The sequence below is a fragment of the Echiichthys vipera genome (assembly GCF_963691815.1).
Source record: "Echiichthys vipera genome assembly, chromosome: 22".
Taxonomy (NCBI): Eukaryota; Metazoa; Chordata; class Actinopteri; order Perciformes; family Trachinidae; genus Echiichthys; species Echiichthys vipera.
The window spans coordinates 4,470,767-4,485,948 of record NC_139847.1 but is presented as its reverse complement, the minus strand read 5'-3'; the positions used below and the strand labels follow the sequence as shown (position 1 = coordinate 4,485,948).

Genomic DNA, 15,182 nt, shown 5'->3' with positions numbered 1-15,182 from the left:
CGCGTCGACTGCTCGGTTATAACTTGACTCAGCCGGACATTTCTCCATTCTGGGCTGAGATGGACGGCACACCGCTGCAGTGTTTCAGTGTTTATTTAAAATGGTTAATGATGCTTCCACTTGTCATTGTACCAGATACATAAATGTGTACGAGTTCTGTCACCAGTCTAACTTAGCATTAGGTCATGTTTATAACATTGTGCAGTGTTCGTTTTTCCTTACGATAGTATCATTACATCAGTGTTTACTGTACCTATAGGAGGGTAGATATAGACAGAGACCAGCTAAACTAGCTAACCACTATGTGTGTGTGGTGTCTTGCTGAAGATACATGTTCAAGAACAGTTCAGTGACCTCTGCTAAGCACCCCGCGGTGAAGTTTAGCCGGCATTCACGTTTTTTAAGCCTAAAATTGTTGAAACAGAGCAGCTAACATTGCTAGCAGAGCAACACGTTAGTTGACTGTGCACCCAGCCCCAGCGTGAGGAGAGGACATGGAGCTGAAATGGAAACACGTGTCTTTCAAGACATTATTTTTTAAGGATACTGTTATTCTACAGTTTTGAAACCCAAAAGAACAAATTGTTTTCCAGTTAGTTGAATATTTGGGTCCAGTTCTTCCAAAAACCTGCAACACCGATGATATTTCCATCAGCTGTAGTTTGAGTTTAGTGTAAATGAGAGAATGCTAGCATGCTAATGCTAATCTACGGTGGCAAACATGGTAAAGATCATACTCCCAGCATGTTTGCATCAGCTCTAGTCTGTCCATCTGTCTGTCTGTCAGCAGGTTGATGGAAAAACTACTGGCCGGATTTTCAGACACTTGTCGTGTGGAAGAGTGTTGCACGGGCAAAGGGATTATATGCCATTATCGTTTTGGAGTAGATCCAAATCACGGGGCAGTTACACAATTATTATTTTTTCACTTGAGTTAACATTGTGAGATTTGTGCTGCTCTCACGTGGTGTTTAATCATCAGAAAAAGTAGTTCCTGATCATTCTCATGGCTCAACCGGAACAGTTCCATTTGCTGGAAACTCTCTAAGCAATAAAACAAAACACATCTTCTTTACACTCATGTTGTCTCCACATTACAACTTAAAGCTCATGAACACAAACACGTTGGAAGAATGACTTCCCAACTCAGGAAATTGGGCGATCTGTGGAGCGAGTGAAGGCACCACTGGCTTAGGCGCTCTCTGAACGTCATTCTGGCTTAATAATGGTTATGGATTTGCTACATTTGCTAAATACGTTTGCTTTTTTAGCAACACCATCTCATGCCCTAATTGAAATTAAAGGCTTTGTTTGAAGGACATTTATTGTCATTGGCAGGAAAAGGCGTCCTGAGCAGCAACAAACCCACTTAAAACTTTCAGGAATTAAATCATCTCAGTGAAAGGAAAGCATATCGGTGTGATGATAATGTTTCACGCCACCGCTCAGTTTAGCCTCTGGCCTCGTCTCCACATACTAATGGAGAAGAAAGTTGCCTCCTAATCCTGGTTTTAGCACAGAGCAGCGATGTGCACAGGTTTTATCTCCTCACTAACGTGGAGGAGACACTCACTACGGGCCCTGTCTTAAACTGCCCTGTCAAAACTTAATGGACACACACGCACGCACGCACACGCATGAATGCACTATAAATTCTAACCTTTTATTCCCACATATACCAAAGACACTCCTCAATTACAATCAATCCTTCAACCAGAACCGACCGAGCAGGGAGTGTGTTTTGGCAGAGGCGCCGGGAAGAAGGGAAGCCTACTTTCACTCCATTTGTTGCTGTGAACGGGCTCAGAACCACTCATCCGTGTGTGTGTGTGTGTGTGTGTGTGTGTGTGTGTGTGTGTGTGTGTGTGTGTGTGTTTGTGTGTGTGTGCACCTCCCCAACACTTCTGCCAGTCGTAGCTGTCATCACAATAGACACAATAGACAAACTGTCTCTGCCCAGACGCCACCGTCAGCACTTTTTTGTTGAGAAGTGTCCTGATTGTATGCAGATGTTCTATTATGACCCACTGTTCCTCCTTTTCTCTGACCACAATGAATCTAACCCAATGAAAAGTACATGGATGTGAAAGTAACAAAGGGAAATATTGCACTTTTCTACTTTTTCTTTTTTGCATTAAAAGAGGGCAGCAACTAAGGATCATTTTCATTGTCGATTAATCTGTTGATTAGTTGTTTGGTCTATAAAATGTCAGAAAAAGTTGAAAAATGTTGATTATTGTTTCTCAAATTCCCAAAGATGACGACTTTCTTTGTTCACAACTCAAAGATTTTCAGTTCACTGTCACAGAGGAGGAAATAAAACAGAACTAATTCACCTTTAAGAAGAAGGACGAAGGACTTATTATCAAAATAGTTGCTGATTAATTCATTAGTTACCTTGAACTGCTGGTTCTGTATATGACAAAGAACATTGGTTCATCCACACAAGGTTTTTGTAATGATCGCCCAAATTAAATTTAAGGTCCCAGGTGCAGAAACATCTCTGCCAGCAGGAAGAAATTAATGTAAAAGTTAAGACCGTAAGAAAAATGGACTTTTGTTTCTCTCATCTGTTTTGAAAGAAACGTTCAAACGCCGTTTGATCGTGTACTGACATGTCACATTGTTTTTCTAGATTTAAGAGCAAGTAAAGTTCAGACAGGAAAACCTCCCTCTCGTGCAGGCACTTTGTATGCTTGACCTAATTTGACATTAAACGCCTCCCAAACTTGACCTGGATACAAGTTTGTAACGGGAATGTGCACCAACAGAACAATTACATGTATCCAACTGGACTCATCATATTTAGTCTGTGAAAGGATAAAGAAGCCAAATACAAGACATGAGTCATCCTTTTCAGGACTGTGCGAGTGACCCTGATCTTTTGTAAAGAAACGCAGTTTTTCCCGTAAGCGCCTTGACCGCTCTGCTTGGTTAGAGCTCATTTACATACACACCGGTCTCTTCAACAAGAACAGGGCAATCCACTCATGCATCAACATGATGAGTATCGCCAGGACAAAGAAAATAAAGGGAAGGCAGAGAAAGAGATAAAGGGAACAGGTTTCATCAGAAAACAGGCCTCAGAAACTAATAAAAAACAAAGAACAGGGGTGAAGGAGTGCAGCTCCGTAATCTCCCTCTCCTCATCAGCGCTTGTTATAGAGTCATTAGCAGGGCTTTCAGACCGTGACGCTTACAACCTCCCTGAAGGGGGAGCACATAACTGAGCTTCATAAGGCCTCCCTCTACGTTTCAGTTCCCAAAGATTATTCGTCTTATTCGACCCGTGCTGCCCCCCGAAATTACATGAAAACATGTCTTATTTGAGATGGAAGTCACTGCCAAACAGGAGGCGTAGCAAAAGCAACAATTTCCCCTTCGCCTCAGAGGAATTGTTGATCTAATTGTCTCTTATTAGATGTCTCGATATGGACGCACTATTTGTCCAAGAGGAGCTCTCCAGTAAGACCATGCATGCACTCAAGTGTTGTTACATGAGGAGTTGTTTTACAGCTGCCTGAGACAGACGTCCATGTGCCAAAAAACTATTTGGTTACATTAGGTCTCAGGTTGTTTCACTCCTAGTTTGAGGAGTGTTTTCATCCTTTCACTTCCCTTTATACGAATCAGACAAAAGGACGGGTTCACTTAAGGCAGGGGTGTCAAAGTGATTCAGTAAAGGGCCGCTGTGGCTGCAGGTTTTCATTCCAACCAAGCAAAAACACACCTCAGTTGAGTCATGCAATCAGCCGAATTGTCTTCACACAGTTGATTTGTTGGATCAGGTGTGTTTTTGCATGGTTGGAATGAAAACCTGCAGCCACAGCGACCCTTTACTGGATCACTTGGACCCCCCTGTAAGGGGTGAAAGTACCTTTTGGGAAATAAATGGCAAAAACATGAACAGAAAAAGTGCAAAATGAAAAGGAAGCTGGAAGACAAAGCGTAGAAAATAGAGGAAACTGCAAAATGAGTTGATAGGCTGATACACCAGTTGACACTTCTTGGTGTAGTTTGTTTGGGTTGGTGTGAACGCCAGAATCAAACTCTGGTGTGGGCTGTCTCAAATTGGGCGAAACGGGATCATGTCAACAACCCCACTGTAACAATGCAAACTTGATTACGAAATGCTTTTATTGGATGCCAGAGAGCTCCGCGCATTCACATCTTGCAGACATATGGCCCCATTTTTTTTGCTACAAGGCACTAAAACAAATCTTTGTTTCATGTTTGTTTGTTCCGTAGGTGCGTAGCCAGGGAGTCACAGAGGAGCTCAAGTGTCTGAGTTTACTGAATGCGCTGGACAAGGACCAGGACATCCCCGACCAGCTGGCCCAACTCTTCGGAGAGCCCTGCATCAAACTGGCCGAAGGCATCAAAGCATACATCTCCAAGGTAAGCAAAGAGTTTCATTCTGCATTCCTATATTTGTTTTGGAGACAGAAACCCGATCACTATTTGATTTTTGATGCAATCCCCTGAAATATTATTGTTTTGCAGAATAAATAGGTTTTAATGATACATAACCTCTACGATATTATAATATTGGTATTTGTATTGGTATGAGTCCAGTCTCCAGGCAAGTAGGTCTGGAGACTGGGATAGTTTTCCAGTGGTGGACATGCTTTAGAGGATTTACTGTAGCCTTTAAATCAATTTAGTTGAGCATTTAGTTAGAGCAGTAAGTGCATGAAGGCGTTTGTAAAGAAATGAAAGCAGCAAACAAAGCACATCCTCCCAGAATTAGGGATGGGCATGAGTAATGTTCTCCAACATCCAGTAATCGCATGAATAACTTGTTTCCTCAAAGGGGGTAATCTATTCTTAGAAAGCAATGCTCTCTGTCCACATTGATTCAGATGCACTGAATGTGTGGAGCCAGGCGTAAAATATTTCCCATGCACCAACAGACTCTCACAATGTGTACTGTTGTTGTTGTTTTCGTATTACGTAAATGATGATGAGAACACGCTGAGCTCCAACAACACTATTATTTAAGTTTTGAAATGAGGTGGTGTTGAATAAATAACTCATAATAGAATAAAAGTCAATGGCCCGTGTCTGTGCACAATCCTGCATTATAAAAAGAAGAAAAAAGAGGAAGTTCCCTCATTAAATCCTCATAACGGAGAGAAATCGAAGAATCGAGGAATTATTCACGCCCATCCCCAATCCGAATCAGTCCATAGTACAGTATATCATAAGGAAAATTGGCAGAAAAGAAACATTTCCTGACCAAACTGTTAAATATTTGTACATCACATAAGGAAGAAGTTCACCTAAATACATCGTTGCCAGGTTAAGAACCACTCCCACCGGACTATCTACTTCATATCTTGGCAGTGCTAACGGACGAAATCCAGACCATAATATTTAATCCCTAAATTATATATTTTTGGTATTAAATGAAGTGTGTGCGGCCGGTTCTGCTGACCCCGGGTTAAAGAACAGATGGAGGCCTCTTGGTTACAGGGAGCCGGGGAACATGTGCGGAGACTGATGCAGAACTGAACCTCTGGGGTGGGACAAGCTGGGCCGATTTGTCATCGTAACGGCAAAACCTTCAGCAACACTCATCATATAAATATACACACACACGGGACACGTGTGGAGTAAAGCAAACTGAGGGCGGACAATTGGACGGCCACAGCCCAAAGTATCATTTTATTATTAAAAACAGCAGGTGTCACGTATTCAGTCTTAGTAATAATGTTTCTCACTCTTTCGGTTTGAACTTTACGGTGGGTTTTATCTGCTCAGTCATCTGGCCGTGAGCGCAAGCGCCTCCTTAAAACAACAATAAAACACTTAATAAGTCTGTGTAGCTGTGATATAAGATGGATTGAGTGGAAGACAAACATTATTAGTATTAGACACATAATTTTTCTCAGCTTGTGCCTCAACCAGCTGCTGAACTTAGACAAACCTTTAACGTTAACAATGACTGACTTAAACATGATTAGCTATAGAGCTCATTAGTGAAATATTTGGGTCATTCGCTCTATTTCTAGTGTCTGTCTGAGAGGTAGTTACTGGTAGTGATGGTGCAGAGATAAAAGCGTTTATGGCTCTGTTAGTGACCTTTGAGTTGCTGCGTGTGAGGGTGTGTGTGTGTGTGCGAGTATCAACACGACTTTCTGTTTCAGGCCATCAACAATATAAATCACACAACCAATCAATAACCAATAAGAACTGCTGACCTCAGAGCATTTATGTGCGTTTCATGAGTCTGGGCTCGGGACACTTTAGTGCACCTGGCTGTCTTTAGGCACATGGAAGCACACGCAGACCGATATTTGCATTTACCCTCAGGGTGCGTGTGTGTTTGCAAGCTGTTGTATGCATGCAATGTGTTTTGTTTGGCTTTTACCGGCTTTATCTGGGAAACTGATGCTTGTTGAACTTGTGCCAGACCTCAGTCAAAAACACTTCTCATAAAGGTAAAAAGCCCTTCTTACAGATGCCACTGAGTCCACCAGTTGTGCCAAGTCCTGTTTTCAAGCTTGACACGATACATTTTTTGTTTTTTATCTAAAATACTGTTGTACTTTTCCGCTCTGTCGTCAGCTTAGTTAGCATGCACAAGCTCGGACGGCTGTTTCGAGATTACGCAGCCTGTTCTCACCAGTGTTAGAGTCCCTGTAGTAGCCTAGCCTAACCAAATCGCTTTGATGCCTAACCGTAACCGTCATCTTTAGTCACTAAAAACAATTCTTACCTTTCTTGCATGTCTCAGATAGAGCACTCAGCGCTTCCCTCCAAAGTCCCACCCTATTCCCCCTGCCTGACCTCTGAAGGTCCCTCCTCCCCTGACATGTTGAGAGAGAAATGCTGTGTTCCAAGTGCCGTGGTAAGTCCGGATTTTCGGACCTCCGAATTTGGCAAAATGCACTAGAATGCCTGTCAAAGTGAACCTCCTACTAGTGAATTTGAGGGAGATCGACCTACCCCAAATTCTCTAGTAGGAGGTTCCACTTTGACAGGCATTACAGTGCACTTTGCTGGATTTGGAGGTCCGAAACTTCGGACTTCCGATGGCACTTGAAAGCAGCATGAGCAGCGCAAGTGAAACAGAGCGACGGATGACAGGCAGGAAACTCTGCAAATCGTTTTATTCTGACTGAATAGATGACGAAAGAAGGTGTAAAAATGCCTGAAAGGGAAGAATTGCTTTAAGGGTAGTGTTGTTGCCTAAACTGTTACCTTTTGTTTTCGTAAATGTAACAAAACATAACGTAACGTAATCGTTTCCAGCATTGAATAGAACGTCATATTTCGTACGATATCCTACGAACCTGTTGATGACAATACATTGTATTACTTGAAGTACGCCGTCACCCTGAACATGCCGCTGAACCCAGTCCTAAAATCAGCGTTCAGTGTGACCTTTTGTAGCAGATGTACCTTAATTGCCTCCATGAGCTGTGTGTCGGCTCCATGGGCCGAATCAGTGAACCAAACTACAACCACAGCGTCCTTGAGAAAGACACTGAACCCCCCCGGCTTGCAATCAATTGTGTGCATGTTGGGGAACAATAACATCACCCAGTTTGCATTAAAAGTTTGAATGTTATATGTTTGTGCTGAGGCGCTTCAGCCGGGGGGCGCCTCTCCATCTGTTGAGGTTTATGAACGCCTTGGATTACTTGGCGTCGATATCTGGGATCTGATCAGACAAGACAGGAATTTGTATCCCATATTGCATAAAAAGACGCATTTATGCACAAAAACAAACGGCTCTTATTGCTCATAGCTCGTATTGCTTACACACACACACACACACACAAACATTTAAACACAAGTCACATTACCATGACACACTGCAGTAACAGACCGACACACATTAAGGTCACTCTCCCTTCGGTGCATATGTTGAATCAGCATGAAAATACCGATGACTCCTGGAAGCCGTCTTCCTCTCACACACCCACACACACACACCCACCCACCCACCCACCCACACACACACACACACACACACACACACACACACACACACACACACACACACACACACACACACACACACACACACACACACACACACACACACACACACACACACACACACACACACACACACACACACACACACACACACACACACACACACTCCATTGATATAAGTCATCTTCTTGCAGACATAGCCAAGAGGACTTTTCCCGCTTAGTCTGAATGTCTGGATGCTTACACCGTCTGTCTTTGTTTAAGCCACTCGTCCTTTTTTCTTTAAGTCTATCTCTCTTCCTGGCTTTTTGCCTCTTTACCTCTTCACCCTCCTCTCTTTCTCTGCTCTACTTGCGTGATACAATCGGAGAGGGCTGCTGCATGCCCCTGTGGTCCTCAGTGGACGGGAACAGGAATGTCTAGTTCTTCTAAATGCTGGTGACACACCGTCCAAACTAATTTACATCCAATTACTTGTTTTTCCTCCAGACATTCACACATGAGGTTCATCCAAACCCCATGTTTTTCAATGTCAGCACTTTGTATGTTTTCTTCCTTCTCTAACTGATACTCTAACTGGGGGGAAAGGCCTAAAAGTACCCTTGAGCAAGGTATTTAACCCCTTTCAGCGCCAGTAGAGCGTCAACAACATTGTGGTTTTCTTAAAAAGCCACTTTTAGTGATTCACTCCAAGCTGATTTAGTGTTCTTCCTCAGCTTGCATCAGGGGATTACTGTTTTCAAAGAAAGGAACTGGAGGTGGTTAGACGGAGCTGGCAGAGGCAGTAGGCGCCGTCTCGTTCCTTATAAAATGCTTCATTGAAACTATTGGAGATCGAGATTTTAAACTGGAGCAGCAAGCTATATAGAGTTTACATTTTACACGGATGAAGACTGAAAAAGCAATTATACAGTTTGAATTAACTGTGTTTAACCTATGTAGCATTCAGGGCCACAGGACATTTGTCTTTTATGTCCATTTTCATTTATCAGACAAACAGTGCTGCAACTAACGACTATTGTTATTGCCGGTTACTGTGGCGATTATTTATTGTCAGAAAATATCAGAAAATAGAGAAAAATAAATAAAATAGCACCTAAAGCCCCAAAATCTCATCTCATCTCATCTTCAGCCTCTGATCCGGGGTCGGGTCTCGGGGGCAGCAGCTTTAGCAGGGGACCCCAAACTTCCCTTTCCCGGGCCACATTAACCAGCTCTAACTGGGGGATCCTGAGGCGTTCCCAGGCCAGTGTGGAGATCTAATCTCTCCACCTGGTCCTGGGTCTTCCCCGAGGCCTCCTCCCAGCTGGACGTGCCTGGAACACCTCAACTGGCTCCTTACAACGCAAAGGAGCAGCGGCTCTACTCCGAGTTCCTCAAACCACAAGCCCCAAAATGACATCCTCAAATGTTTTTGTTTTGTCCACAACTCAAAGAAAAGAAACTGTAATTAGATAAATTAGACTTTTTTCCTTCAAACTGATGATTCGGTGATCAAAATAATCGTTTCAAACTACTCGATTAATCTTCGCAGCTCCGCAGACAAATAAGAAGGCAGATGTTTTCTCTTGCTAAAGCCTTATCCTGAAACAGATGCAAAGCATTTACAGACTAAAATGTTCCTAAACGTACAAAATTAAAGAAGAAAGAAGAAGCCTCATCTGAAACCTGTTTTGTATTTTTGAGTCACAATGGGACAGAACTAGCTGTGAGGTCTGAAAAGGAGGTCAAGATGTCAGCGTACTACAAAATCTGACCACTAAGAGGGCAGCCAGCTAATGATCAGCTGGTGGTATATTTATTGGTAAGATCATGTGATTTATTGGTTCCTGGATGCTAAATGATCCATTTACTGAGCCTTGTAAATCAAATGGTCTTTTTTACTGGCTTTAAACTTGCATTACTTAGCTGGTTCCTTGGTTGGCATCTGTCAACAACAACAACAACACTGACATCTGGCTTTTATCTTTAGTGGTTACAATCGACCTTCATTCCCGGTACAAATTCCTGCAGCAGTCACAGGTGTTCATCTAGCTCGGATCCGCAGTGGTGTGGGAACATGACACTTGGTTGGAATTGCTAATTTTGGCTCCTTTTCCGGCGCGATGCTAGGACGCCAATCGCCAACAAACTCTGTACGTTCCATTGCTAACAGCGCCTGAACATCGTTAAATAGGACGAATAAGTATCAGATGCCTCCATGCTGCTTTCTACTGTTAACTCTGTTTTCCGTGACGTTGAATGTGTCTCACTTTAGCGGGAATAGGGTTTAAAGCTCGCTAACGTCCTGTGGTTAATCCATTCAAAAACCCAAGTGTATAAACAACACTGTGGTGTTAGCTAGCCCCCCAGTTTGTGCCTCTCATGTATTAACTTACACTGGGTCACATATGTAACCGTCGGTTTCCCTCAAAGATAATCAATCAGCGTTGTTTGAAAGCCCGTTTGAAAGAACGTAGTTTAGAGGGTCACGGATGACAGAAGCAACATTCCCGAGGACAAATATAGGTCATGTCAGACCAAAGACACTGCTGCTGCAGCCTGTGGGTGTCTGTAAGACGTCCCAGCTGTTGAAGCTAACAGGTGCCGGGGAGCCATTTGATGCAGTGCTCTTTTGCAAACAAGTTGGGACTGGATGGAGAGGCTAGGGCCTGCAGAGGACTGGTTTGTAAATGGATGCATCACCGGTCCTAAGTGAAAAATTAAGTTTAACCACATAAATGTAATAAAAGTACATAACTTGACAGGGATTAGTTTGAGGGTTCACTCACACAAACTGTACGTGACTTTAAGCTCTGGCACAAATCCGATTCATCCACCAAAGTCCAAAAACAGATGCTTCTATTTGGTTCGCTGATAAACTTAAACTATGCGGTTTTGAATGACGTGCTCAGCCTCGAGGAATGACAAGCAGCGTGTGTGTGAGGGGGGGAGGGAGGACGAGAAAAGAACAGACAAACGGTAGAAGACGGACGAAGAAAAGGAGGAGCGTTAGTGCAGTTTTTGGCTGTTTGTGTCCCTGGAAATTATTATCAAATGTATGTTGGCTCTGCATGTAGATTCCTCTGTGAGGCACAAACTGTACTTAATCAGTGAGGGAGTGAGTGAGTGAGTGAGTGAGTGAGTGACAGCGATAATGATGTGACAAATATGTGTGTGTGAGAGGGTGATGGGGGAAAAATGAGGATCTTTGTGGTGTCGGCACGAGATGATGGGGACGCTGATGAGGATGCAGACAGGAGTGATTGATGGGAGTGAACTGAGAGACGCTTGCAGTACAAAGCCGAGTCACGGGAGTAAAAACAGTGTGCGAGGGAAGAAGAAAGAAAGAGGAAAGAGAGAAGGAAAGAAGCCCAGCTGGACAGGAACAAATAGAAAAGAAGGAGATGAGAGACGTGGAGGAAAATAGAGGTGGTGCGGGAGAAGAAAGGAGGTTTTAATTATACAACGCTGTGGAGAAAGGGAAAGAAAAACAGTGTATTGGCTGAGCTGAAGCCGGGCTGGTCCAAGCAAATGCTCAAATAAATATCCAAAGGTTCACGTTAAATTGAACTGGTCATTTCGCCTGTTTTAGCTTATTACTAATAAATCAAAATATACATTCTCATATATACTGAGCCTGCTAAGTGTCTTCCAAATCATATAAGCACTCAGGCTGATTTTGTTCCCCGTTAGTTTCAGACCATTTCATTAAAGTGTAAGTCCTGACTCCGTGTTTTTTTCGGCATGAAAATACATCAAATAAGCCACGGAGACAGTTTTTCGTTGATCGACCATGTATGGAGATTCCTGGAGAGACGCTAACAGCCCCAAAGGGCTAACACAGATTAGCTTAGGGCGGTGAACGCATCCAAAACGGCATTTTTTAACCGCTAACATGATCAAAATAGATCCAAACCTCTACAGCAGCATGAGAAGAGTCCCTACACATAAAACAAAGCACCAACAACGTAGTTAGATAACCTGGAGTTGATTGAAAAAGACTGTTTTACACGTCTGTGCCTTACCAGTAGGTCCATGTCGATTACCGGTCCTATTGAAATCTTTGGACTCAGCCATTTAAGTTCCTATGTTTGAGTGTTCAATCTTGCTTGGACACTAACGCAACCCCACTGACTTATATTGACCTAACGCCGCTACCTGTAGCCCCGTCCGGTAACAGACGTCCCCACCCTCTCGCGTGACATTTCAGTGCTGCAGAGAAAGTTGCTGTCTGGGACTTTTCCAAACTTTTTACCATCTGCAAACTGCCACAAACCACAAAGTTCACCTGTTTTCTGGAACAAATCATCAGTGGGCTCCTCCTTTTTGGATTGCATTCAATAATCTACCTGTCAACATGGACCTACTGATAAGGAACAGACTCTTAAAACAGTCTTTTTTTAATAAACTCCAGGTTCTCTAACTACGTTGTTGGTGCTTTGTTTTCTGTGTAGGGACTCTTCACATGCTGCTGCAGAGGTTTGGTGTTATTTTCAGCAGTATTAGTGGTTTTGATTCGTTCATCGCACCACCCCAAGCTTATCTGTAATTTTAGCGTCTACACGTGGTCGATCAACGAAAGAAACTGTCTCCATGGCTTATTTGATGTATTTTCATGGCGTAAAAAAGACCTTGGGGTCCATTTTTGCCGGACTTACACTTTAATGTGTGAAAATCTGGGGTATATCAGTTATTCTGCTTATTTTTACACCATCAAACCTCATTATTTTGGAAATAGGAAATAATATTTAACAGACATACAGTGTTCAGTGTGATGGACTCTTGAGGGTCTGTCTTAAAACCATCATACCTCAACGCGTTTATCCAAAAAGATGAGGGAATGATGTGGTTCTAAAATCACTGCGACTCCAGAAGATACCTCACATGATTGGCGGGCGTCCTCTAGCTCACCCGGTAGCACGTGCGCCCCATGTCGGCCAATTCCTTGGCAGCGGCACAGGTTTGAGTCTTCTAACTTTTGCTGCGTGTCATCCACTCTATCTTTCACCCCCCCCCTTCCTGTCATTCTCCAGCTGCTCTGTCATAAAGGCAATAAAAAGCCCTAAAAACCCTTCATGCTGACTGACGTGGCCTCAAAAATAAGAGATATAAAACACATGGTGGAAAAGAGAGGAAGCAGAGACGGAGTAGAGATAAGAAAAGAAAAAAGAGCTGCAAGATAGGGACCGCAAAAACCATTAAATGAGGTTTTGATTATACGAATATTGTGAGGAGGCAAAACAGGGAAGACAAAAAACGTTCTGGCTTAGTTAAAAAAGAAATATTTAACTTACTGTCCAGCAAACGTCTCGAGCATCTGACTTTCCTAAGTATTAAAAAAGCACCACACTGGTTTGAGTGAAAGCTCCTGCTGATCATAAACATGGTTTGAGTTTATTTCATTATTGCATAAACGACTCCCACTTGACACTTGAACCTTTGCTCGAGGTCCATTTAATCATCGTCATTTAAAAAGGCTTTCTTGCATCACATTCAGCACCAGAAAGTAAAGTTCGCCATGTGTGCAGAAGGTTTTCTGCCCTCAGTAGCATCCTGCATGAAAACAATGTAAATATCTGTGCAATTACCGTATTTCCCACACTATAAGTTGCACCTAAAAACCTTCAAATGTCTCAAAAGCCGACAGTGCTCCTTATAATCCGGTGATCCTTATATATGGACCAATATTGAGCCACAACAGGTCTCCAACTACGGTGAGCAGCCGCAGACTCTATTTTCCCCGTAGAAGAAGTAACGCGCGGTGCATGTTGAGATATACGACTGCGTGAAGCGTGCCGTTTCATTTCCATGTGTGTTTGTGTAAAGAGCCCAAAATGGCTCCTGTTAAGAGACACGCTTACGACGCAGAGTTTACACTCAAGGCCATTAGTCACGCAGGAGAACACGGGAACAGAGCAGCAGCCAGAGAGTTTAACATGAACCAATCAATGGTGCCGAAGTGGAGGAAGCAACAAGACGACCTCCCCTGACTGTTTTGTTGACGTTCCCTTTAGCGCAGCTTCATCTAATGGATGCAGAACGTAACCCCAGCCTCGACTGTAGCGTCTGTTCTATGCTCCTTATAATGCGGTGCGCCTTATATATGGAAAAAGTTTCAAAATAAGACGTTGATTGAAGGTGCGCCTTATAATGCGGATAATACGGTACATGTTTGCGTGCTGCACTCGTGACCCGACCGATAAGCGGATGAAGATGAGATGAGATGAGACTCGTGACTTCCTTTTTAGGTGGAAATGCTTTATAGGGTTTGTAAAATAGTCCGCAATAATGTAAAGTATGAATGACTTAGAGTTAACAGTCTCCCCAGTATGGGGCGCAGAGGAAAAGAAAGGTTTCCTTCTGTGTTACCATCTGGAGAATTCGACTCCGCGGGCTTTGGATCGTCTACTACTGCATGTTTGCGAACACTTGTCCGGTCCACATTGGCTTTTACGCAGATGGGGCCGCAGAGGAGGGTAAAGAACGAGACAAAGCTCAGGTGCTGGAGCTTTCAGCCCCTGTGGAGACCAGAGTAGCATTCCTTCTTCTACCCCGCTGCCCTCCGTTTCAGAGACGCCACTGTAACATCTGCACCTGCTGGGACAAATTGGCGATACATCAGCTCCCAGCTTCTCAACGGGAGTGATGGATGACGCTCCGGGAAAGGGTCCAGCTTAACGCACACACGGCAGGAATTTGTATTATCGCCGGATCAAATGTTCTCTCCTGGGTCTCTCGGCTGCGGTGTGTCTTAACCGGGGCCGTTCTAGGATTCGAGGACATTGGATGGCTAAGCCCGGACATCGATACGTTGTTTTTTAAAAACGCACACACGCACACCGTTGAATTTCTGGCACAGAATTTTTCTGCGTTGAATTTATATATTTGAACGCTTTGACTCTGAATTAAACAATTTATTTTTCAATGATCAAAAAATATAACGTTAATAAAATCAATATTACACACACACACACACACACACACACACACACACACACACACACACACACACACACACACACACACACACACACACACACACACACACACACACACACACACACACACACACACACACACACACACACACACACACACACACACACTATAAATTTGAACGCTTTGACTCTGAATTAAACAATTTATTTTTCAATGATCCAAAAATTAAGGTTAAAAAAAATTCATAACCAAAAAATTTAAATTAAAAAAATCCAACGTTAATAAAATCAATGTAAAAAATTAAAGGATAA

General features: G+C 43.2%; 1 protein-coding gene across 1 annotated transcript in view; it reads left to right on the top strand.

The window, feature by feature from the left end:
* tnfsf10l (TNF superfamily member 10, like) overlaps positions 1-15,182 on the top strand; it is a 75,125-nt gene that overhangs the window by 36,478 nt on the left and 23,465 nt on the right. Inside the window, exon 2 of the mRNA XM_083937060.1 lies at positions 4,249-4,398. Coding sequence (XP_083793186.1) covers positions 4,249-4,398 — 150 coding nt within the window. The remainder of the gene's footprint in view (positions 1-4,248; positions 4,399-15,182) is intronic.